The 26,961-nt window shown below is 42.0% G+C and overlaps 1 protein-coding gene and 2 long non-coding RNA genes across 4 annotated transcripts; 2 read left to right on the plus strand and 1 right to left on the minus strand.

Moving 5' to 3' along the window:
• The first annotated feature begins 953 nt into the window (after positions 1 to 953).
• On the plus strand, positions 954 to 6,117 carry LOC107281327 (uncharacterized). Its single transcript, XR_001546622.2, has 4 exons — positions 954 to 1,409; positions 1,973 to 2,061; positions 3,161 to 3,277; positions 5,911 to 6,117. It is a non-coding gene; the product is annotated as an uncharacterized lncRNA (long non-coding RNA).
• A 610-nt stretch (positions 6,118 to 6,727) lies between these two features.
• On the plus strand, positions 6,728 to 12,062 carry LOC4340981 (GDSL esterase/lipase At3g14820). 2 transcript variants are annotated; one of them, XM_015787142.3, is made up of 5 exons: positions 6,728 to 7,147; positions 10,260 to 10,390; positions 10,550 to 10,783; positions 11,133 to 11,394; positions 11,663 to 12,062. In XM_015787142.3, exons 1-5 carry the CDS (start codon positions 6,856 to 6,858, stop codon positions 11,848 to 11,850), a joined length of 1,107 nt encoding a protein of 368 aa, XP_015642628.1. In that variant the 5' UTR covers positions 6,728 to 6,855; the 3' UTR covers positions 11,851 to 12,062. The 2 variants fall into 2 exon arrangements, with proteins under 2 accessions (XP_015642628.1, XP_015642629.1); XM_015787143.3 differs by lacking the exon at positions 11,133 to 11,394.
• Positions 12,063 to 17,376: 5,314 nt separating this feature from the next.
• LOC107281200 (uncharacterized) lies at positions 17,377 to 21,480 on the minus strand. The gene is made up of 4 exons (XR_001546550.3): positions 21,016 to 21,480; positions 20,827 to 20,938; positions 18,931 to 18,986; positions 17,377 to 17,592 (listed from the first exon to the last, which is right to left on the minus strand). It is a non-coding gene; the product is annotated as an uncharacterized lncRNA (long non-coding RNA).
• Positions 21,481 to 26,961: the final 5,481 nt, after the last annotated feature.

Consider the following 26,961-nt stretch of genomic DNA (forward strand, 5'->3'; position numbering starts at 1 on the left):
TCTCAGATTAATCCCTCTGTCAATTGAGACATAAGGCTTTCATTTACTACTTAAAAAAAATCGTAGTGGCGGTAGTGACTCCAATCCTGACAGACACACGTAATATGGATAGTTTGATCGCCAAATCCAATGGTTCGGATAACAGGCAAACATGTGCTTTCTCTTTGCATCTACGCCCATCACAATGCAAAGCAACTCCCCCTCTCGCTTCCTGGTTTTTCTCCGCATCTGCTGCCACCACCATCACCGCAAGTCTGCAACCTAGCCATGGCATTGACAGCCTCCCACAACGCCTTGCCGCCCCTTCCTGCCCTCCCCCATTGCTCCAAGACACCACATCCCCGCCCAAGCCGCTTGGCCGAAGCCCGTGCTGCGCCGCCACTGCCCTCCCCCTGTTCTCCACGTCACCTCTCCGCCCAACTCAAATCCTCCATGCCATCCCCGCAACACACCGCTTCGCTGTGGATGTTTGAGAAAGCACATCTTAAATTAACAGCATCCCAGAAATTATTAGTAGCAGAGTGTAAAATTCACTGTCGTTCCCCTCTATCAATGTCACACCCTGAAAATTGTTAAATTATAAATTGTTGTGAAAAAGGAATTTTTAGAATTTATTTAATAATTAAAGCAAGTGTGTGAATAAAATCTATGAAAAAATTGAACATAAACTTGATCTAGATAAAATTTTATTGAATACTTTGTATGCCCAAGTATTCTCTGGATTTTTTTCAGAATTATTTGAGTATTGGAATTATTTTTAATAAATGAAAGATCATTTCAGCAATTATTTAAATTAAAAAGTTAATTAAATTCTCTTCCTCAGTCTGGGCTGAATCCTGCCCACTCCTCTCTCTCCCTTCTCCCTTCCGCAGCCCGTGCCTCTCCCTTGGCCGAAGTCTGCATTAGCTCCCTCCTCCTTCTTTCTCTCTGACCCCTGGGGCCCACTAGGCTACAGTGCCATCTTCCTCCTCCAGCATCTCTCCCGTCCCGTGACCGTGAAGCCGACGCCGCATCCTCCGCTCGATCCGGTGCATCCCGTGCTCCGTTTCCAAAATTGGTTGCAAAAACGGATTCCCCTCAATCTCCTCTATCTTATCCCTAAGAAACCCCTTTAAATACCGTTGTATATTGCGTGAATTCGACGCGGTTTCGAGCTCCGTTTTTCCGGCGAATCCTAACTAATCCGTCGCCGATTCCATCCGTTCCCGAGCCGACCTCTCCCTCTTCCGGCTATAAATAGCAGCCCCTCGACCTCCTCTTCCGTTTCCTCCTTTTTCCCGAATTTTTCCCTAACCCCTTCTTCTCCACCAGTGTTCGCCGTAAAGCCGCCGTCACAGTCGTCCCGATCTCGCCGCCGCTCGAAGCTCGTCGCCGGCTGCCGTTCGTCGCCCATCATCATGCAACTGTGGGTAAGGACTGTCTTGTTCTCCTCTTCGCTTTAGTGCTCTCGCTTTCCACCGTTGTGTCATCATTTGTCGTCGCCGGCCATCTCCCGTTGCCGTTTTTCGTCGCCGTCACCATTGGTGAGTTCGTCGTCGCGTCTTCTCTCTCCCGGAGCTGTCCCCTTATCGTCGGAGCGTCGCCGTTCAGTCCTCGTTGCTATCCAGAGCCATCCGCCGGTGATGATGTTATCGCTGACATCCACATCATCTCAAGCCATTGCAAAATCAATATAAATTTTGTTATCTCTTTTCAATGACATATTATTCCTTTTTAATATATGTTACCTACGATCTAATCTATTTTCGGAGGATGTTTTAATCTTTTGTCTCAGCTATAAATCATCTGTAAATTGTTTAATCAATTTGGATTAGTCTTTTCTTTAATAGGTTTAATTGGAATTAAATCTTGTAAAATTCATATCTAACTCATACGAACTCGGAATGAGGTCGTTCAAGTCCCATAATTCATCTAAATTCAAGCTCTACCTATTTATGAACTTTAATTGTACTGTTCATTTGGTTTTTATTAGTGTTATAGGTTTAGTTTTCCGTTGTTTCGGAGGATCGTTCGTTCGTTGGAGAAGTTCCTGAAGACGAATTGAAGACGCTTTTTCGCAAGGCAAGCATGTTGAATCCGTTTAAAGCTAATGTTTTATTTCAAGTTATGCATTATTTTAGAATGTCATCGGGTGGTGAACCTTTCTCATTTAATTATGGCCGAAGATGGCTTTATTTTCCTATGGGTTATAATTTGACTAGCATCGACCTTATATATCGGATTGGTTCAGCTAGATGTTATTTATAGTTGCTTAGCCGTGCTTAGAAACATTAGCTCATTAATGGGATAAATTATGCTTCACTATTACTTATGGTTATATTTAATGGTAGCTCACGATGGTTAATCGTGTTATGATAATTAATTGATAATTAAAATATGATATATGGTGGGTTGTGAGCACATGGTTTTGAAGGTCGTGCTCATGACAATTAAGGACCGGTTCGCGAGCTACTGTTGTAAAATATTAACCGTGCCAACAACATGCCAGCGTGGGCAACAGCTTTACCTTTTGTATAGCCTGGTTCATTACGGGGTGCCAGACTGAGAAGCGGCGAGAGGTCCGTGGGGGTCGCTGGGGAATCCATGCCTCTGGTTTTTGAGGGGGTGATTATGATCCAGGAATGGTGCACTGTGGTGAGTTGTGTTGGGCAAAGGGTATTGTCACGATTTCCCCATTTGCAGTGCCGTGGTGGTACTTCGGGGCATGGCAACATGTGTGGAATCGTGTCTTGTGGGTACAGTGGTACATCTCTGGCCAGAGTAAAACTATTCGAATAGCCGTGCCCGCGGTTATGGGCGGGTCTAACAATGTTTTTCGTGATTAGTCCCACACTACTCATTAATGATAACAATGTGATAATTAATTTGACTCCTGGTTTAGAATGGATAATTCCTGGTTTGGAGGTTTGATCTGTACGACCGGGGTTGGTTGTTCAGGTTTGGTTGGGCCTGAGCAGCATGGGTGTGCTGTTCAGTGTTGATTAATATTGATGATTAATTACTCTACTGTTTTACAAATTTTTAAATCTTTGCTAAATACTGCTTTCGCAAATGAACCCTATATTATGCCATCCTTTGGTATCCTTGTGCACTTGCATACTTGCTGTGTGGCTTGCGGAGTATTCCATGTACTCACCTTGCAATAATCATCAAACCTCAGTTGAAGAAAAAGGATCCAGAAGGAGAAGACCTTTGGTTTAGATCCCAGTTGAGCTGCCTGTGGGAGTGGAGCTGAAGCTTCGCTAGGTTTTATTTTTCCGCTGCAGTTTTCTTCATGGTAAGGACTAAGTGCCTCTTATGTAAGTATTTATTTGCTTTAGTTATTTTGATGAATCTGTATATTAAATTGTCAGTTTGTGTACCTCGGTTAAGTCCTGGACGAGGGTCTTAATGCACAAATTAGTTCGGAAATTACTTATGAATTTCTGGGCGTGACAATCAACTATCCTTCTCTCCCATAGTACCCAACCTTAGAATCGTTTCCATGACCCTGAAGGCTGAAGCAATAGAATAAACACGGAGCTACTTTGCATTATCATTTCGGTTTAACTTTGTAACATGGTAAATCATAAAGGTTACCTATGGGATGACAAATCCCACATCATTTCCCTGGTGGTCTGCATTACGATTCTGAATTCTAATACCTCAAATTTCCTCTACATAGAAATGACAACAATATATTAGTCGAGTTCTGCATAATCAGCCGCACTGGTTTAGGCCTCAGATCAAGATTGTTTTCAGTTGCATGGATTGATCCGAACAGCAAGTACTGCACCAAGAGAGGGAACACTTACGCTAGTTGAGGTCATCGAATTTCTGTGAAAGGTCGTCGTACCTCTCACCTTGGCTTAATGGTGTAGGAGGATACGTGGGGCAACCAGTATTGCATGAATAATGTCTCGCGGCGCTAGGTAGGAATGAGCTCGCACTCCAGAACGGCCTCGTGGACCTGCCGGACGGTGGCCTTGAGGAGAAGATGGGCAACGGCTAGGAGCGGGGTCTCAGGGGGTGGATGCACGTCGGTGAGTGCTGCGGCGCCGATGGAATGGAGGTGGCGTGAGCAGGTGCGTGGGAAAGCGCGAAGGCAGCGGAGAGGAGATGGAGGAGAGGACGATGGGCCACCGGGGAGAGCTGTGGCGCCACTCCTCCCTCCCCTTCCAATCTCAGCCACCGTCACTCGAGCTCCCGCCACCTTGTGAGGCCAGATCGATGGTGAAGAGAGGGTTGTTGGCGGCGTTCCTATCGATTTGAGGTCGGCGGCGCTTGCATCGGGAGGGACTTGAGATGGCAGTGCGACAGTGATATGTGATTGATGAAACTTGAGGCAACTGCGAGGCGAAGGTGGCTATGAGAGGGGAGGGAGACGGAGCGGTGGCCGGCGGCAAAGACTGAAGGCCTGCGAGGTGGCGGTGGCTATGCAGATCGGCGAGGGCGGAAGAGGCGATGCGCAACGGAGGTGAAGGGGAAAGAGCGCAAAGAAGGTGGGGGAGGGGTCGAGGTGCGAGTGGCGGAGGGGGAGGCGATCCGTAACCGAGGGGATACGCGACGTAATCTGGACCGTTTGATCCTGTGATCCAACAACCCTGTGGGTTGGGGTGGGGGAGCGGGCGGAGGAGGAGGAGAGCGAAGGGATCGATCTGGCCGTTGGATCTGGTGATTGTACGGATAGAATGGTGCGTGTCCGTCAGGGTTGGAGTCACTGTCACCACTACGGAATTTTAAAGTAGTAGAGATATAGGTGATATCCATCGGAAATCAGATATCCGTCAGATATTATCGGGTATTTTCCATCGGATATCCGACTTACACATAAGGCCCATAATACAGCCCAACCCAAAGAAGAGGCAAATCAAACTTCTTGGCAAAAATGAATTTCGATTTGAATTTTATGATACTAAATGAACTCATATGAAAAAGTTGTCAAAAACAAAGTTGTAGAACTCATTTCTCCATCCGAGTTTGATTGAACTATATAAAATTTGAATTTTAAAATATAAGAAATTCAAATAATATTTTTGGGTAGTAACTGATTTCAAATGGAAAAATTGTCAAAAACAAAGTTGTATTCTTATCAAGATCTATAACTTTTATTTTGATCATTTTTCTATATGACTTTGTTTGAACAGTTTGAATTTAAATTTAAAAGTATGACAACTTCAAACAATATTTTCAAATACTAAATCATTTCAACTGAAAAAGTCATCAACTTCAAGTTGTATAACTCAACAAGATCTATAACTTTTATTTTGATCATTTCTTCATCCGGTAAAGTGATAGTAATATTGTTCATAAAATTTGCATATCTCTCATTTGCATATCTCTCATTTGGTTTTATAAAATATAAGAGAGAGATGTAAATTTTATGAACAATGTTACTATCACTTTGTCGGATTAAGAAATGATCAAAATAAAAGTTGTATGTCTTGATGAGTTGTACAACTTTTATGTTCATGACTTTTCAGCTGAAATTATTTACTGCTTCAAAATATTATTTGAAGTTTTAAAATTCAAATTTTTAATTGATAAAACAAAGTCATAAGAAAAAATGGCCAAAATAATAGCAGTAAAAACATAATAACATGATAGAGCATAATTTAGAAACACAATAGCAAAAATCGTTTGTTAGTAGTGAGGGGTTTTTATATTCTGATTAATATAATATTCGTCACCGTATTCGTTTCGCTTCGTATTCGCTCCGTATTTGTATTCGATAATATTCGATTCCGTTTTCATATCCAGATTTCTGATTCCGATTTCGATTTCGAAAAAATTATGAAAACGAATATGACAGAGCAGTTTCCGATCGTATTCGATCCGCTTTTATCCCTATTTATATGTAGTGGGGTGGACTGCTCACTTGTACTTCCATTGCCATCTATTAATTACTCAACTTTTTGTTATGTGTGGCAGGGAGATGGAAAGCTGAACGTATGGGCGATAGTCAGATAGGGATCGGAAAGATTCGACCAGGATTTAGTTTGATTGTGAAAAAATCGGGTCCATCTGCTCAAAATCTGACGGTTAATACATATATAGTGATGATGTGGGGTGAGCTGTGGAACAAGCTATGCCTATGGGTACCAAATATTGAAAGAAAGGATATCGAGAGTTTTCTCACCGTTTCTTGTATGCGACACGCGAGGGATGCAAACAAAGCAACCGCATCCTACTATTTGCGACACGCGTGCGTGACACAGCTGCATGCACGTCGCAGCACGTCCAAGTAACTAAGCGTGTTGGCTATACCTATACTCCCTCCGTCCCAAAATATAGCTATTTTTAGCAAGTGTCTTGTTCCAAAATGAACTATTTCTTCACCTACCTCCTCCTCTCAACCAATCACAACCATTCTTCTTCACCTACTTTCTCTTTTCAACCAATCACACACTTCCTCCAATCATTCTCACCTACTTTCTTAATACCCGTGCCAACCTCAAAAATGGCTTCATTTTGGGACGGAGGAAGTACTATATATAGTCCCTCCATTTCAAAATATTTGACACCGTTGACTTTTTAGTACGTGTTTGACCATTCGTCTTATTCAAAAAATTTAAGTAATTATTTATTCTTTTCATATCATTTGATTCATTGTTAAATATATTTTCATGTACACATATAGTTTTACATATTTCATAAATTTTTTTTAATAAGATGAATAATTAAATATATGCTAAAAAATCAACGGTGTCAAACATTTTAAAACGAAGGGAGTACTATATATATCATATATATCTAGTGCGCATCGATCCCTAGTGGAGTGGTAGCACATGCCCCAGAGAGGCGCACACACCAGTGCAGCAATGAGAGGCTAACCGATCAGATCATCAAGCTCAAGCAAGCTAAAATCAATGATCGATGACGTGCCTAAGCAACAGTCGCCATGGATGCTGCCTTTTTGTTCGACCGATGCTGGTGCTGGTGATGGTGCTGGAGCTGACGATATTGATTCCGCCGGCTAGCTGTCTTGCAAGTCCGGTTCGGAACATCTCGGCCATCTTCATCTTCGGCGACTCGACCGTCGATCCAGGCAACAACAACAACCGCCTGACGCCGTCCAAGGCCAACTTCCCGCCGTACGGCCAGGACTTCCCCGGCGGCGTGGCCACAGGCAGGTTTTCCAACGGGAAGGCCATGAGGGACATGATAGGTATGTGAAAGTACTTAATTCGGTGGCACAAACAATCTGTGAGATTAATATATACCTCTGTGCGTGTTTTTGTTGTGTTTGTTTTTTCTGTTGTAGTATTGTCACCTATATATAAATTAAGTCTTAATGAAAAAGATACGCAGCGGCTCATCGCTCGAGCGTATTAATAAATGATTAAGCATCCTAGCTGACTTTAGTTCTTCTCTAGGGCTTGTTCCCTTATTCCCTTCCGAAAGGGAATTGGAGATAATTTAGGGCGAATATTTCCCTCATGCTCATATGGTGACTCGTTGATCGATCAAATATGGAATTGTCCTATGTTAGCATAGAAAATTATGGTGAAATTAGGGCGCTTTTTTTGCATATAGGTTGTGGGTGATCAGCTGCACGCAAAACCAGAAATACGATTAACATATGATTAGTTTAATATTAATTATTAAAAATTTAGAAAATAGATTTTTTGATTTTTTTTTCACGATTAATAACTTATTTTTTATGAAACACACCGTTTAGAAAATAGAAAACGAGGAGTATCTAATTAAGTTCAGTTAGCTCTTAAGAACGTTACCCTAGTTGGATACGCTAGTTAATTCTCATCCAAAATCTCAAGCCCATGATATCTATATGGATTTATATAGCATTTTCTTAGGGGAAAAAAACGTGAGAGAGAATTCATTAAATCCTATTATCATTAAATGGACTCTGTAGTTTTTATTTTATTTTAATTCAAGACATCAAACCGAGTGTAACTGAACTTATAACTTCTAAATTTCACAATTATTGAATTAAGTAATTGAAATGCACTACTATAAAAAGACACATAGAGACGACATCATAGATACCGGAACAGCTAAAACCGACACTTAAAATACTTTTCCCACCCACACAAAAAACCACAGGGGCACGCACCAGCCGCAAAAACCGGCACCTATCTTCCTTGTCAGAGAAATGTACGCTCACTTCCCATTGTCAATAAATTCCATGAATAAACACACAAGTATGTATACACAAAAAAATTTAAGAACAACGATCAGATGCCTACTCTATTGGTGGAGAAAACACCTAGGTAGATTGAGCAGGTCGGGCGGCCACCCAGTGCTACAGAGCACTTTTTTTCAAGCAAATTTGCCACCGTTTTTTCAATTTTGCAAGGATGCCACTCGAATGATAATTCCAGTGGTATTTTTGCATTTTTTAGTGGCAGTTTTACAATAACGATTCAAAGCAATGGTAAATTTGTAATTGACCCTTTTTTCAAACGGCCGAAGTCAGTCTGCAGCCACTAGCCAGACGACTGCTCAATCGCCTGGAGCATGGTGTATGTGGAAATCTATATTTTGCCCTTACGGGTATAACAACCCCATGTGAAGAAGTATTTTGCACGCGGGCACGTAAAGCCGCCATCCTATGAAATGTTTTTGGCGAAAAAAATTAAAATTCAAAAACACAAAATTTCCAAAAACCCTAGCTCGATTTGATCCCATCACCACCGGTAGTCGGTGAATCTGCCGTCTTTGCTGTAGTTCTCCATCTTTGTAGCCACCGTCATCGGATCCTACGTTCCCATCACCGGGGCCACCAGATCCGTCCACGGGGGAGACAGAGAAGCAATGGAGGGAAGAGGGCCCCGCCACATCAGGTTAAGCCCCTCGCATCGCCGCCGCCACCGGATCCGTGCAAGAGAACTAGGAGAAGTCATGTTGTGGAGAGGTTGCCACTACCTCTGGGTCCGCCCCTCCTGATGGAAGATGGCGGAGAAGCGATGGACGGGAGAGGCTATCACCGGACACGCCCTAGCTAGGGCTGTAGCCGTTGGATCTGTCGTCTCTAGGCTAGCCACTGATGGATCCGCTGTGCCTCGCCCCTCATGTCATAGCCATTGGAGAGGGAGTGTCATGGCCGACCTCTGCCGTTGCCACTAACCACCACTCAAGCCACCATTGCCGCCCACCTCTGCGCCGGCCGCCATCTCCGCCACCTTCCATCGCTGACCACCGCATCGGAGAGAACGGGAGGGAGTGAGTGAGAACTAGAGGCTAAGAGGAAAGGAGCATCGCAGCAAAGCTCCGACCCAGCCGCCGTCACCTCAGAGTTATGTAGCTAACCACTACACCAGACAGAACGAGAGGGAGTGAGTGAGAACGAGAGATAAGATAAGATAGCATGAGATAGTGAGGAGAAGCTCTTAAGAAAGGCCAATATGAAGGAAGGTGGCGGAGATGGTGGCATGTCTAGAAAAATCAATTTTTATAGCTGGACTTTTATGGAACACACCGGCTAAAACTTTTTTTGTATGGGTCATATTTTACGATTTTCGCATACGGGCGTTTACCGACACCGCTAAACTTTTTAAATATGGGTCTTATTTTAGGCTGTTTGTAAAAATAAAGGAGTGATGTATGTACAAACCATAATTATGCATACGTGCTGTGATAACTCAAACTCCTCCATCCACACAATAACATAATTTGACCCATCATGCCTTGTCCTTGCCATCTGCCACCATGCTCTATATAAAATTACTGTACCAATTTTGTTTCTGGTATCTCCATTTACTTGGGCATAATGGTAAGGTTTACATGATGTTTTAATTTTTCTTAAAGTCAAATTTCTCTAGGTTTGACTAAGTTTATAAAAAAAATATTATCAAAATATATCCAATGTTAGATTCAATGGTATTAAATTGGTGTTATAGATATTACTGTTTTTTCTATAAACTTATTAGTCAATTTGACTTAAAAAAAAGTCAAAAATGACTTATAGTATGAGACAGAGGGAATAGTTGAGACCAATCTTTGTTATGTTTTTATCAAACATGTATACTGTACTTGCAAACACTAATCTAATGTAAGAAGATTTGGAACTCTCAGAGAGAGTAGTTTGCAACCCGAACAAGAATTTGTATTTGTGTATCAAGAATTCTATTAGGATTTCAAAAACAGTTCACTTTGGGATATGTAAATTTGTGTATCTTGTCCATTTTACCATGAAAAATCAAGTTTTGATGAGTTTTTTTTATCTGAACTTATTTACTGATATTATTAATTGATTGAATAACATGGTAACTCCGTATGAATATCTGGTTTATTATAATTAAGATTATTTCGAACAGCTTCAAAATTGGGTGTTAAGGAGCTAATTCCTCCTTATCTCGGCGATGGTCTTCAACTTGATGATCTACTCAGTGGGGTAGCATTTGCTTCTGGGGGCAGTGGATATGACCCTCTCACTTCTAAAATAACGGTACAATTTTACTTCTTAGAACTTATGTCTCAATACAAACTGCTCTCTAATTATTATCCAGTTTCAATTTGCACTGTAAAGTAAGATTACAGTGTAAGACACACACACACACACGCATATACAGCTAATATTACTTCAGACGTATTTTCTGATTTTCAGACCGCGATATCAAGTAGTCAGCAGCTTCAATTATTCGAGGAATATAAGGAGAAACTAAAATCATTGGTTGGAGAAGAGGATATGACACAAGTTGTCGCAGAAGCCGTCTACTTTACCTCAATGGGGGGAAATGACCTTGCAAACAATTACTTCTTAATTCCTTTTAAACAGCATCAGTATGACCTTGGTTCTTATGTGGACTTCCTTGTATCTTTAGCAGTCAACTTCACATTGGTAAGAAGTATGGTCCCATGAAATGCATGATTTTTTAAGACAATTTACATATATTGAATATTTGAACGTTTCCAAGATAAATCACGCTTTGTGTACATCTGATTGGAATTTCTTGGTTGTAGTTGCTGATTTAGATTTACAGTGAATACTCCATTAGTCCTAAAATTTAAGAAGTTGTGGAGTTAGGCGTAGGAAAGTAGGTGGGTAGGTCACTGTATTCCAAGACAGTGAATGCTAAAAAATGATATATTTTGGGATGGATTGAGTAGTCCTTTTCCATTCTAAATTGTTTTATGCATCTGAGTTTGAATATGTAATGTAACATTATACTTGTTTGCATATTATACAGCAACTGAATCAAATGGGTGCTAAGAGGATTGGATTTTTTGGAATTCCTCCAGTTGGTTGTAGCCCTTCACAAATAATCCTCGGAGGACATCCTTCAGAAAAATGTGATCCAGAACGAAACCATGCGTCAGAGCTATTTAATTCTAAAATGAAAATGGAGATAGCTCGACTAAATGCAGAACTGAACATTTATGGGCTCAAATTGGCTTATATGGATTTCTACCGCTATCTGCTAGAACTTGCCCAAAAACCAGCTCTTTATGGTACGTTAAATTACATATTAAAATAAGAGAGAGATTAACTGTTTCGCACAAAAACAAATAATTACATACATAATTATTATGGAGTGTTAAAATATTACATGTTGAGCAACCGGAAAAGTATGTGGTGAATGGATATGATATAAATTTCCGAATGATAATTGATGATCTGCATGAGCGTGTCGCATTCAACTACTAATTATTAATTCTGGGAGGTGGTCTGTACGAACATTTTTATACTGACGCCGATCTGAAATTTTCCATTATACAGGTTTCAAGGTTGCAGCTGTGGGATGCTGTGGTAGTACCTTGCTCGATGCTAGCATATTTATTGCATATCACACTGCATGCCCAAATGTCCTTGATTATATTTACTGGGATGGCTTCCATCCCACTGAAAAGGCCTATAGCATTGTGGTTGATAATATGATGAGGGTAATTAAAGAGCATTTGATGTGAAGGGGATAATACTATCATATATTGTTAGTGATATGTCCTAGAGGCAATCATAGAGATGATTGTATCACATACTATGTTTTCATATTTATCCGACATTCACTGGTGGAGAAACCATCTTTCGTCGGTCGGCCGAATTCCACAATAGTCCCGGATGCAATAAAAACCGGGGCTAAAGATGATCTTTAGTCCCCGGTTAAAAAGAGTTACGGGCATATTTGATCTTTAGTCCCGGTTGGTGATCTTTAGTCCCGGTTCAAATGCTGTCAGGGCTTGTCAGCCCCCCCGGATCTTTAGTCCTGGCTAGTAACACCAACCGGGACTAAAGATCGTAACTTTAGTCTCGGTTGGTGTTACTAACCGGGGCTAAAGTCCGGTTAGTAACACCAACCGGGACTAAAGTCCCACCTCTCTATATATATGTCTTCTTCCTCCTCCAGCTGCCCGAGCAAGCTTCAAAATTTCTTCAAAAAAGAGGGGAGGTCATGCCAAAATTTCTAGTGAATTTATTTTGGTGATTACATACAAATCGGAGGTGCCTAAAAGGTTTGCAAATTCATCCTCCAATGTTTTTTTTTGTCATATTACATTTGGAGCTATGTTTTGCACACTTTTTTGTCTCCAAAATTTAGTTGTAAGTTGATGAGAGAGAAAATTTGTGTGGGGAAGAAAGAATATATAGAAATTTAGTTTATTTGCTAAAGAAGGTTTTATAAAATAGTTGAGAAGGAAAATATAGTGAAAGTTAATCTTAAATAATAGAAACAAACTAAAATGAAAATTAAAAGAAGTAAAACACATTAAAATTAGTTTAAAACTTTAGAAATAGTAAATAAGTAAAACACGTTGCGGATGATCTTGGTTAGATGTTGCAGGACACCAAGAAGGACTGCGAAAGTGAAAAGGAGCCCCATAAATTGAACAAGATGTTAGAGGACCACAGAACATTGTTGTACCCAGGTTGCGAGCAGGGGCATAAAAAGTTGGATACCACTCTGGAGTTCTTGCAATGGAAGGCAAAAAATGGGGTTAGTGACAAGGCATTTGGCGATTTATTGAAACTCGTCAAGAACATTCTTCTGGAGGGAAACAAATTGCCCGAGACAACGTACGAGGCTAAGAAGATAGTCTGCCCTCTAGGATTGGAAGTTCAGAAGATTCACGCATGTCCGAATGATTGTATCCTATATCACGGTGAGGAGTACGAGAACCTAGAAGCATGCCCTGTTTGCAATGCACTACGATACAAGATTAGACGAGACGATCCAGGAGAAGTTGACGGGCAGCTAACAAGCAAGAGAATTCCTGCTAAGGTGATGTGGTATTTCCCTATAATACCATGGCTAAGGCGTTTGTTCAAGAACAAGGGGAATGCTACAATGATGCGATGGCACGCTGAAGAGCGTCAACAGGACGGGATGCCGAGACACCCCGCCGATGGTTCGCAGTGACGAAACATCGACAGAAAATTTAAAGACTTTGGAAAGGACGCACGAAACATACAGTTTGGTTTGAGTACGGATGGCATGAATCCTTTTGGAGAGATGAGTAGCGGCCATAGCACTTGGCCCGTTACGATGTGTATCTTCAACCTCCCCCCTGGCTATGCATGAAGAGGAAGTACATAATGATGCCGATTATTATTCAAGGCCCCAAGCAACCTGGTAATGACATCGATGTGTACCTAAGACCACTGGTCGAAGATCTTAAACTGTTGTGGAAGAAGGAAGGTGTCCCCGTGTGGGACGAGGACAAACAGGAGGAGTTTAACCTACGAGCGCTGTTGTTCATAACCATCAACGATTGGCCTGCACTTAGCAACCTATCCGGACAGTCCAACAAGGGGTACAAGGCTTGCACTCACTGTATGGATGAAAGAGAAAGTACGTATCTTAAGCACTGTAGGAAGGTTGTATACATGGGTCATCGTCGATTCCTTGCAGCAAACCACCCGGTATGGAAGAAAGGCAAGCACTTCGAACATAAGGCTGACAATCGTAGGAAGCCTAAACATCGCAGCGGGAAAACAGTGTTTGCTATGGTTAAAGATCTTAAAGTAGTGTTCGGAAAGGGGCCTGGAAGCCAGCCTATAGAGAGCAAAGATGGTCACGCGGCGATGTGGAAAAAGAACTCTATATTTTGGGAGTTACCCTATTGGGAATTCTTGGACGTCCGCCACGCAATCGACGTGATGCACCTCACTAAGAACCTTTGCGTAAACCTCCTTGGCTTCCTAGGTGTATACGGAAAGTCAAAAGATACATTGGAAGCACGTAATGATCTAAAGCATATGGAACAACGCGGCGACCTTCACCCGGAACCAAAGGAGAAATGAAGCCATTACTTGAGTCCAGCCAGCTACACTCTTAGCAAGGCAGAGAAGGAAAGTATGTTTGAATGCTTGGAGAGCATAAAGGTACCGTCTGGATACTCCACGAATATCAAGCGAATTATAAGCACGAAGGAGAAGAAGTTCACAAACCTAAAGTCTCATGACTGTCACGTGTTGATGACACAACTGCTACCAGTTGTAATAAGGGGTATCCTTCCAGACAATGTCCGGGCAACAATAACAAAGCTATGTGCATTCATGAACGCAATTTCGCGGAAGGTCATCGATCCGGATAGATTAGAAGCCCTTCAGAATGATGTACTTCAATGTCTCGTTAGTTTTGAGTTGATATTTCCACCTTCATTTTTCAATATAATGACGCATCTGCTTTGTCACCTTGTGAAAGAGATCAGTATTCTCGGGCCTGTGTACCTACACAACATGTTTCCTTTCGAGAGGTACATGGGCGTTCTGAAGAAGTATGTTCGTAACCGTGCTCGTCCAGAAGCAAGCATCGCCAAGGGTTATGGAACAGAGGAGATCATCGAATTTTGCATAGAATTTATTGAAGACCTTCGCCCAATCGGGATACCTGAATCACGCCATGAAGGGAGACTACGGGGAAAGGGAACTCTCGGAAGGAAAGCAATAATGACGGTAGACAACAATTTATTCCGTAAAGCCCATTTCACGGTTCTGCAACAATCTTCATTGGTAGCTCCTTACATCGAGGAGCACTTGGCTCTAGTTCGCGCCAAGAACATCGGTAAGTCCGATGCATGGATTACACGGCATCACATTGATACTTTCCCCGCGTGGCTACGACAATATCTCATGGGTAACGAGTCGATCAACCAACAACTTGCCTTCCTGGCGAGGGGACCGTCTGGGTCGATCGCGACATTCTAGGGATATGAGATCAATGGGTACACATTCTACACGAGAGCCCAAGACATGAAGAGCACGAACCAAAACAACGCTGTTCGTGTCGATGCCATGGGACACGATGTAACAACTGACACGTATTACGGTGCCATCGAGGACATATGGGAACTTGACTATGGTCCTCTCAAGGTTCCTCTGTTCCGGTGCCAATGGGTTAGGTTGACTGGTGGAGGCGTAATGATTGATGACAGTGGGATGACAACGGTTGACCTTAACAAGGTTGGATACTCGGACGAACCTTTTGTCCTTGCCAATGATGTAACGCAAGTCTTTTACGTGAAGGACATGTCTAGCAAAGGAAAGAAGGGCAGAGGGCCTGACGAGCCTAAGCGTCACGTGGTTCTCCCAGGCAAAAGAAAAATTGTCGGAGTTGAGGACAAGACTGACGAGGATTACGATGAGTTGGATGGGCAACCCCCTTTCACGGTGACGATTGACCCTAGCATCCTCCTATCAAATGAAGACACCCCTTACTCATGTAGCGATCACAAGGAGGGAACGATAGTGAGGAGAAAGTACGTGCGGTCAACCGTCACCGCCGATGTATTGCCGTAATTATTGTGTACATGATGTAAACTATTTTGGATGTATTGATTATCCATATAAATCAATTGTTGTATGGCATATGTTAATTACGCACGACTATTAGAGGTTTTAACAAGTTTAAATCATGTATATGCTAGTTATATGCGATAATTACAATTTTTAAAAGTTTTAAATCACGCAGGTGGCATTTTCATATGTTAATTAGAGTTTTTAACAATTAATTTAATATCATTCATATGCTAATTATATATGACTATTCGAATTTTTAAAAGGTTTAAATCATGCATGTGGCATTTACATATGTTAATTAGAGTTTTTAACAATTAATTTACTATCATTCATATGCTAATTATATATGACTATTTGAATTTTTAAAAGTTTTAAATCATGCATGTGGCATTTACATATGTTGATTAGAGTTTTTAACAATTAATTTAATGTCATTCATATGCTAATTATATATGACTATTCGAATTTTTAAAATTTTTAAATCATGCATGTGGCATTTACATATGTTAATTAGAGTTTTTAACAATTAATTTAATATTATTCATATGCTAATTCTATATGATTATCCAAATTTTTATTAATTTTAAATAATGCCGTATGTATATACATATGTTAATTAGAGTTTTTAACAATTTAATATCATTAATATGCTAAGTATATATGATTATTAGAATTTTTATTTATTTTAAATCATATATTTGCTTATTACGTTTTATCAACTTAATTTATTACAGACAACAATAATTTTTCGAAGTAATTGTCATTAATTTTTGTATTTTAAATAATTTTAGTGCATTATTTTCTATTTTAGAAACACATATGTAATGGAAATTTATATTCAGTGCGCTTATCAGTAGTCCCGGTTCTTATCCCTAACCGGGTTTAAAAAGAATTTGGAAATAGCGGGAAAATATCTTTAGTCCCGGTTGATGAGAACAACTGGCTCCCGGTTGTTCTCATCAAACGGGAATAAAGATCTAGGGGACCAACACTTAGAAGTTTTTGCCTGATCAATCTCTCTCGGCTTCTCCTTCGCCGCCACTGCCTAGGGCATCCCCGCACCGACACCGCCGTCGTTTCTCGCCGTCGTCTCGCGCTCGTTGTCGTCGCCGCCTCCGCCTCCTCCTCCGCCGCCGCATCTCTGGGGTGAGAGCCGCCGCCGCCTCCCTCTCAGCTCTCTCTCTCCGATCTCGATCTCTCTCTCTCCCTCTCGGTTGACGCCGGCCGCCTCGTTGCCGACGCCGACGCCGACGTCGTCACGACACGACACCGCGCCACGACACCGCGGCGGCATGAAACGCCGAGACGCCACGACGCCGCCGCGGCACATCACTGGCGCCGCGCCGCCACGCCGCCGCGCACCGCCGCCGCCGCGCCGTGTCGTAGGCTCTCCGGACCTTCCATTATAATTGAGAGATGAAGTGAATAATTCAAATCATCAAACAAGCATAATGAAATATCCGACGCCTCGAGAGAGGAATATTGGAGATATTGCTAGGCCTTTAGCCTGCCAGTCAACTTCAGCCTGAGATGTGCCCGTCAAACCACTCGAAGGCGGCAACCAGATGTGTTACACATTCAGGAGACTTGACAAAAATGGCTAAAGTTCTACAACATCTCAAATATTCCTAACTCATACTCATGTGAATCTAGTTCCCAGGATGTGCACTAGATTCACACTTTCATCTCAAGCATGATTAGACATAGCAAACACAAATAAGATGAAAGCGATTGTAAACTACATCTACTTTAGTTACATTGGCCGACTGGCCAAAAAAAAATATATATATATAGAACAGCGGAAGCTTGTCTACCCAATCCACAAGCACACCGACTAGGGGTTTACCCCATTAAGTTCAAGTCCTAGAAGAAGCAGTCGATCACCCGCATCACTCAAAGGCTAAGTCTAAATCCTGCAAGCAAAAGTTAATTCAACAGCAAGAGTCAGTACATTATTAGAAATAATGTACTGGCTAGCACCAAGACAAGCCTAAGACCCTACTTGCAAGGCATATAATCAAGGAAGGCATAATATGGTTCTTTTTAGCATAAAGCAAGTTTTATTTGCATAAAACACATTCAAAACGGATTTGCTTTCAAATAAAATTTCAGCAAGCTAGTACTTAGCATATGGGCATCAAAGTAGGCATTAATCATGTATAAATATTCACCTCATTGCCATCCATGGCAGCAAGGAGATCATTCTCAAATCTCATCACAATTTGAAGGTAAATTTCAGCATTTAGGAGAATAAACACAAGTCTATACTCAATACATATCCACACGCCGCTCATGACCGCGAGCACGGCTAATCGATTAGTTTTAACTCTGCAGAGTTTGTACACTTTACCCACATGATGCGAAATAATAATCATGCAAGAGCATGGCACGCGATACATAAGTACCCGATTTATTACCCACAACAAAGTTTTTCCAAAATTCATGATTTAGCCTTACACCAGCACGATACGTGTTCCTCCATCCTAGTCATACTAGAAATATGACCTAGAACCGTTAAGTGGCGGGCCCATGCCTTGAACTTAACGCCGTGGTGGCGGACACAACGGGAACCCACCCACGTGGCACAATACCGTTGTATTGGACAGACTTAGTCACCTAAACTACCACGTCGGGGTAAATAGGAAGTTCCTCTGAGTTATCCGAACTCATACACACCGGCCTACCAGAATGTAAGGCTAAACCATAAATAATTTACTAAGCTTGGGCTATCCCATACTAGCACATGTGGTTGTACTGTATACGAAATGAACTGACATTGAGTGAAGTCCTTAGGTCGGTTTGGGCGCACTCTCCCCCTATCGGTATACAACTAATCACCATATGTACACCACTTGAGGCCCAAACCTAAAATCCATGTTTTCCACTATTTTATTTATCAAAATCACAAGTTTTAAAGTTCTGTCCAGATTAATTAAAAATCAATTTTCATGTTTGAAATGAGCCCATAATGACAAGGAAGACCATTCTAAGCATGGCTAAGCTTTATAGTAACCTAGTGTCACCAAAACTCATATATAAAGTGGTATAGCCATATTGTTCCTAAGGTTAGGAATGAGGAATATGGATATATGTGGAGTTAAGGTGATAATGCAAATAATAGGAGTTTATCTAACAAGTTTAACAAAATTTTAATTTATTAGTGTACAATCGACATGCAAGATTTGCAAACATTTTCAATAACCTCCAAAAGATAGGTTCAAAGTGATCAAAGAGAGGGAGATGGGACTTGCCTTGAATCAGGAAAATGTCAGCACCTAAATCACTTCTTCACCGATTAAGCAATCATCTATACAAAGTACACGTTATGCAATTAAACACCGAAATATGCGAAAAATCCAAAATGTTCTAAAATGCGTGATTTGTGCACAGAGAATAGGTACTGGTATAAAATGAATTTAGGTGAAAGAATTTCTATTTTATCTCATTTTATTTGGGAGTTATGAATTTTAGAAGTTTCGTCGGTATAGTGTAGGATTTACTTAGTTACTATTGTGAAATGCTGTTGTAAGGTGATTCTTATTAAGTTTATGTTTGCTGGGGTGAATATATTTGTTTTCTAAGACTAACACATTTGGTTTCATAATTTTTAGAGTTAATATGAATTATTTATGTATTTTACAAGTTTTAACGTGTTCTAGGCATATATTCCCTATGTGTAAATGGCTTTGGAGATTTAGGTCCAGAACTTGCTCTAACTTGCTAGTGTTGTATAAAATGTGTATTTTAGTTAACTAATCTAATCTTAGTTTATAAAATTTAGTGTTCAAATTACTTTACTTCACATTTTATAAGCTAGGGGATGTTCTATGTTAGAAACTTAACATATCAATCTGGAGATTATTATATGAGTTAAGGATACTAAGTTTTGGTGGAAGGGGATGGATCTATGCCTTCACTGGTTCAACAAGTTTTATTTGGATTTATTTGGAGCTACCATGCATATATATACTTTTTCATATGTATTGTTTAACCACTACTATGTGTTTAGTTCCTATTCTACCAAATTAAGGTTCAGAGCCATGGTCTGTAAAGAGGGTGCTATAATTCACTCTACTAAGTTGAAGTATATCACTTGCTGGTTCTATAGAAAATTTGGTTCACTTCATTTTGACTATAGATGAATTTTCTACAAATGTTACAATTTAAGGTATGCTCCATGTTGCTTATTCCTTACTTAAATACTTAGGGGTTTTCGTTATACTGTAAGTATGTCTTTTTATTTTATAACATTGAAGTGCACAACCCTATGATTCTACTGAATTTGGGTTTACTCAAAAAGGATCTAAGATGAATTTTATATAAACTTCTAAAGTTCAGCTTATGCAAAACTAGTCATTTTAAAGGTAATAGTTTTAGAGGCATTCGATGTATAGTATGTATACTATTTCATTTTGCTTTATAGGAGAACATAAGTTGGTGGATCTGTAGAAACTGAGTTTGCTCCAAAATGAGTTGAAATGAATTTTGTATGCATTTTATAAATTTGTGCATGCTTTATGTGTGATTTAACTTGGATAAATTTTAGAGGCTAAATTTGTACTGTGAGTGCAAGTTTTTATTCCATAACACTAAAGTTCACAATTTGGTGAGTTGACAGAAATTTGTATCATCTTAAAATGAGCTATATTTAATTTTATATGGATTTTACAAGTTTTAGGTACTTTCCTTTTATAATTTCAGATTTTTGTTTCCAAGGGGTCCACTGTCAGTGAAAGATCAATATACAAAAAGATCCCTGAGGTTTCTAAGAATCAACCCGCAGACCTAGCCTCATATGTCAGTGAGTTGAAAAGTTGCACATTAATCCTTATAGTTGTTTAAATTCTCGAAACAAGGTCCCTGACTTCTTTTCTCATGCACAGAGGCAGAACAGCCATGGCTGAGCTCGATCTCGAGCTCACCGGCGACAAACGATGGCTCGTTTGGGGGTGCAACCAAAATACAAAATGAAGATCATGTTATTGCGATTCCATTCCTCTACTTTTCTCGGTCAGTGGACATCGGAGTAACGCCGGCGGCGAGTCCGAAAGGAGGATGTTTTCGGGTGGTGATGCATGTGCTTCTACAATCATGTATTGGTTAATTGGGTGCATGCATGTATGTTCTATAGGCTGAAGGGTGCTCACCGAGATGCTAGACATGGCTGGGGTAGCTAGGTTGATGACGGCGGCTCGTGTAACGGCTCGGCGGCGGCAAGAACCTCCGGGTGAACGGCGATGGCTCAATCAGCTCCAAGAACTATCATGCATGTGTGTCCATGAGGTTAGAGAGGCCCCAGGGATGCTACTGATGCATGGAATTGGGTTGGTACTCACCGGAGGGGGTGGATTCGGCAACGGCGACGGTGACCGGAGGTGGAGAAGACGGTGGACGATCTCCACACTCGTAGCACCATCCTTCGAGATTCTTGAGGGGAAATGGAGAGGAGGTCGAGGCGAAGACGCTGGCGCGACAGCTTGGCCCGGCTTGGTCCAGATAAGCGGGAACGGCGATGATGTCACTGCGGCGGTGCACAGAGCGCGCTCCAGAGCTCCGGTGTGCACGGCAGCGTTCCCGTCGATTGGCTGCACCAGAGAGGATGAAATCAAAAGGAGAAATATTCGGCATGGTGAGGAGAGTATGGAACGCAAGAGAAGAGGAAACGACCGCGGCTCATCAACGATTGCGGCCATCATCTTCTTCGCGGCCGGCGATGGAGAACCAGTGGAGAAGAGCAGCGAGGATGCTCTCCCTCGGATGGATCGGCACTGGAATGGTGGGTGAAGAGTGGCGACGCGTCTGGGAGAGGCAGAAATGGAGCTCGTCGTTTTTAGGGTGTCGACACGTCGTGGCCACGCGTCGCGCGGCGTCTAGAGCCGGTCGGCGCTCGATCTCTCCCTCTCAGTGTTTCTCGGTCAGCTAGGGAAGTTGCACAGAGGAAGGGCAAGCCAGAGGGACTGACAAGGGGGCCCAGGTCGAAGTAAACTAGGTGGAAGAGAGATGTGTAGGCAGAAACATGGGTGAGCTTGGTTTTTGGACGAATTTCCGGAATTATTTTCTCCTCTAATTTTGTAGCTTCAATACTTAATGTGTTGATCAGATTAGCTAGTATTGATTTTACTGGAGGTAGGTGTATGTACCTAGTTTCCATTTTCTTTGGTTGCACTCAAAAATTATGGATAGATTACTCACAGAAATTAGAGGAATATGGGTTCTTTGGAAACTAGTTCGAATTTTTAGGAGACCTAAACAGAGAAGATAAATTCTGAAAAAATTATTTTTATTCATGATAAATGACCTAGTATTTGAATAAATTATTTTACTTATACACTTTTATGCAGTTAAATGCACTTTTAGACAAAGTATGGTTTTAGCCGATTAAGAACTACAGTTAATCTAGTTTTTATTAGTTTGACTGATTTATTTGAGGTACCAAATTTAGTTATTAAATTATACCAAAATTACAGTGAGTTGTATGTGTTGAGTAGAGCCTACATGAATTTTCCCATGATTTTATCTTGCATGAATTATTTTAGATAATTCGCAGGACTTATGTCTTATATGTGTTTCTCTTTCCTAAATGCATGTAAATGTTTATAAAAGTTATATTTGGACTCTCATTAACCTGAGGTGATGTTGATATGTTAGAATCACAGTTTACCTTACACATGTCATAAGCTCCTTCCCTATTTATGCATAAGTTTACTTTAGTATTAAATTAAGAGAATGCTTATAGAGATGATTAAGATAGAATATACCCTATATGATATAATTTATTTGTTCACTTTCATGTTCATGACATGTCTTCAGATGGATGTCCAAATTAGTTTTGTGAGGCTTGACATTAGCCATGTTGATATTTTTTTTAAGGTGTATGGTTTTTATGTATTATTTTCCATTAGTTAACACTAGGCCCTAATGGTTTAGTTGTTTATCTAGATCTTAGTTAATATTCATGAGACCTATTATGAAATGCAAATCGAAAATCCAAATGCATAAGAAGGACTCAAGTCAAAATATGATTTATGCACGTATGCATGCTTTCACTTGGGTTGCATCCAAGTCCTAGGTTAAAGATGAAAAAGTTTTTAATTTGTTCTCAAATTTTATTCATGCAAGAGTTGAATCAACTCCACCTAGGTTTAAAATGGAAATTTTTGGTTTACAAAATTGAAGAACTTCCCTTTCAACTAGTTTTGATGGAAATTCCTTAATCCTAAAATTCAGGTATGTTACACGCCGCCACCGCGCAACGCCGCCGCCGTGCCGCGCGCTTCGCCGCCGCCGCGAAACGCCGCCGCCGTGCCGCGCGTGTCGCCACCGCTGTGCAACGCCGCCACCGGGCCGCGCGCCACGCCGCCACCGCGCCGCGCGCCGCACGCCAATGCCGCGCCGCCCCGCCCCGCCCCTGATCCGCTGCCGCCACACCGCCGCTTCGCTGCCGCCACGGCATCAAACGAATTAACGTGAACGTGCACGAACGTGAACGAACGTGAACTAACGAACGTAAACGTGAAATGCAATATAGGCAAGTGAATAAACGTGAACGAACGAACGTAGGTGAATGAAACGTGGCCTTAACGAGAACGCGAACGTGAACGATCGTGAACGAAACGTGAACGTCAAATGCAATATATGTTACTTTGCGTTTATCCTAATACATCTTTTTGTATGTTGCGGAAAAGACGTTGTCGGAGTCGTCCCTCAAGCCGGAGTGGTAGCTAGCCCTCGAAGGAATTCACGCAGGCAAGTGACGATATTATATCGCAGAAGGTTATATTTGTAATGCAATTAAGACTATTAGATTTAATATACGACACTTAGACTTAGTTTTAATATAAGATTATTATAGTTTTAATACAAGATTATTAGATTTGTAACTAGACTTAGCATATAAGATTGTTTAGGGTTCTAATATACGACAGTTAGACTACGCATATATCACTATTTGAGTTTTAGTATAAGATTATTAGATTTGTAATTAGACTTAGCATATAAGATTGTGTAGGGTTCTAATTTACGACATTTACACTTAGCATATATGACTATTTGAGTTTTAGTATAAGATTATTTGAGTTTTAATATAAGATTATTAGATTTGTAATTAGACTTAGTATATAATTTATTGACTAGCTAGGGTCCTATAATATACGTCACCTAGACTTAGCATTTATCACTATTTAAGTTTTAGTATAAGATTATTAGATTTGTAATTAGACTTAGCATATAAGATTGTGTAGGGTTCTAATATACGACAGTTACACTTAGCATACATGACTATTTGAGTTTTAGTATAAGATTATTTGAGTTTTAATATAAGATTATTATATTTGTAATTAGACTTAGTATATAATTATTGACTAGCTAGGGTCCTATAATATACGTCACCTAGACTTAGCATATATCACTATTTGAGTTTTAGTATAAGATTATCACTTAGCATATACGTCACCTAGACTTAGCATATGATTGTTAGCATATAAGATTGTTAAAACATAAATGTCTCATGACTTAGCATCTGTTTCCTGTATGAACAGATGGCTGATCGCGATGATGAACAGATATTGTACGATACAATCGCGGAGGGAAGCAGCCAGTACTGGAACGAAGAAAAGGGGAACAAGGATCCAAACCAGTATTTGAATGAGGAAGGGAACGTGGAGAGGGATGCGGAGGGGAACCAGGAGGGGCACGTGGAAAGGGATGTGGAGGGGAACCAGGAGGAGGAGGCTAGTGGAAGTCAACCCTCCGCTGGACAGAAGAGGGCACGCGGGCAACGAGGTGCCGCGAAGAAGCTTGAGGGTCAGCACATCATAACGGAAGTGGACGAAGACGGCCGACCTAGTGCCCCGGCAGAAGCCGCCAAGAACTATGTACGTCATAGCGGTTGGGTTGTGCAGGATAACGTGCCTGTCAGTACGGTGTACTGGCGCAGAACAAGGGCATGCGGAGATCATGAGAGCTTTGTCCCAGATTCGGAGAAAGAGATGCTGTGGACCACAATGCTCGAGACATTCACCCTTCCCGCGGGTACAGAGGACAAAGTGAAAAGGTGGACTCTGAAGAAAATGGCAGAACAGTTTCAGAGCTTCAAGGGAGATCTATACCAGAAATATATCCTGAAGGGGAAGACACCGAACTTCGACACATTCCCAAAGCTAAGGGATCACTGGGACGAGTTCGTTGCATATAAGACAGGTGAACAAGGGCAGGCGATGATGGAAAGAAACAAAGAAAATGCCGCCAAGAAGAAGTACCATCACCACTTGGGGTCAGGCGGCTATAGCGTCGCGATGCCGAAGTGGGAGGAGATGGAGGCTAGCTTGCTTGAGTGGGGTATCGAACCGGCCACCGCTAATTGGCCGGAACGATCGAAGTTCTGGTACTATGCTCACGGTGGAACGCTCAACCCAGCAGATGGCTCCCTGGTCTTCGGCGATCAGATACGCGAGGCTGCGCGTTGATTAACAGACGCAGTGGAAGGCTCTTCTCAGGGCACGTTCCGACCGGACAGAGAGAAGGACGAGCTGTCACTCGCCCTGCAGACTCCAGAGCATCCAGGACGAACATGAGGGAAATGGGTGATTCCTTGGAATATTGGGTTCAAGGAGGACATCCACACATACAGGAGTCGGATGAGGAGCAAGAGAGATACCGAGGCGAAGATTGCAGATCTTGAGTTCAGGGTATCGAGCTACGAGCTCAGCATGCAAGAGGAGGTGGCAAGGAAGGTTGATGAACGCATGGCCGCACATCGGTCCAATGATCCCCAGCCGACCATTCCTCCTGCAATGGTGAGCCCGTCAGGAAATCGTAGCAGTTGCGCCTCAACAGGGCAGGTAGGATCACAGAGCATGGACGCCATGCAAACCCAGGACAAAACCACCTGCCCCGTTGATGACATCACTCAGCGGACACCATGTGAGCTGCATATCCCCTTCAAGAACTTATCAATAAAGGTAAGCTCGTAGTTTATAGATTTTAGATTTGGCCATTCCGCTTGTTGCTGCTTATATATGTTGATTACTAATAAATAACCTCTCACCACATGAAGGTGGCGTCGGGCATGGCCATCCCAACGGACCCTTCAGGTACTTCCACTGCAAGCCGATTCCAGCAGGATACTCCAAGGTCGAAGTTGAGTTGGTCGAAGGCGCGTACTAGGACTTCGAGCTAGATTACCCTGGAGGAGACGGTGAGGCGCATCTACGAGACACAAGCCACGCCATTATTCTATGGCGCAAGCGGTACATCATCCTCCCTGGGCGACAAGCGGCGTCTCGTGCACCATCTCCTCCGGCTCCTGCACCGTCTCCTCCTCATGCTCCAGCACCGTCTCCACCTCAGGCTCCTGCACCGACTCCTCCTCAGGCTCCTGCACCAACTCCTCCTCAGGCTCCTACACCGACTCCTCCGCAAGCTCCTCTTACGGCACCTTCCAAGTCAAGGGCCCCCCAAGCTCCACCGCCTGCCCCCACAAAGGCAACGAAGAAGGCGAAAGTTGACGCCGCCAAGAACAAGGACCCGGGGTACGATTGCACGCAAGAGGAGCTTGACGCTTACGTGGCATCAGAAGTCAGGAGACAATTCAAGCCTCGAAGTCCAGAAAAGAAGATTCCTATAGACCCGAGTGTCAGGAACTTCTTCAGGGGTATGTCTGCACCTGCCAAGGAGGCCATAAAGCTATCGGACTATGAGTGAACACTCAAGAAAGCATGTTCTAGAAAGTCCAAACCAGTCCCTCAGCTTGGAGAGCAACCAAACCAGGAGATCGAGCCGTTAGTGACCGGTCAAGATTTTGGAATACAAGACTTTATTAATGACACCGGGCTAACTACAGATCAATTGCTAGGAGACGCACCAATCGAAAAGGCGGAAGTGAAATACATGTACGAACTTGGTAAACCGCTTGTCAAGCCTGAGCTGCTGCAGTCCCTACCCACACAAATGTACAAGTTCCATCAGGTGTACATGGAGATGAGCGCCACCGATAGAGAGATGATCGGAGCGAGGATTAGGGACACGGACTTCTTGCAAGGAGATGACATTCTCTGGATCAATTTCAAGGCAATCTACGAACTATACCAGCTGGACGCCCTCGGCGTCTCTATTATGAGTTGCTGGATTTTGTAAGTATATCGTTCAGTTAGATTTCTTACTACGTCTCCTTTAATTAATTAGGTCCTTGTATATAAGTAGACTATATATAATATATACTCCCTTTTATCGTTGTAGAATGGAGATTCAAAGAGCCCGACGGCGGGGGGTTTTCGATACTGGAT

The sequence above is a fragment of the Oryza sativa genome, chromosome 6 (genome assembly GCF_034140825.1).
Source record: "Oryza sativa Japonica Group chromosome 6, ASM3414082v1".
In the NCBI taxonomy this organism is placed as follows: Eukaryota; Viridiplantae; Streptophyta; class Magnoliopsida; order Poales; family Poaceae; genus Oryza; species Oryza sativa.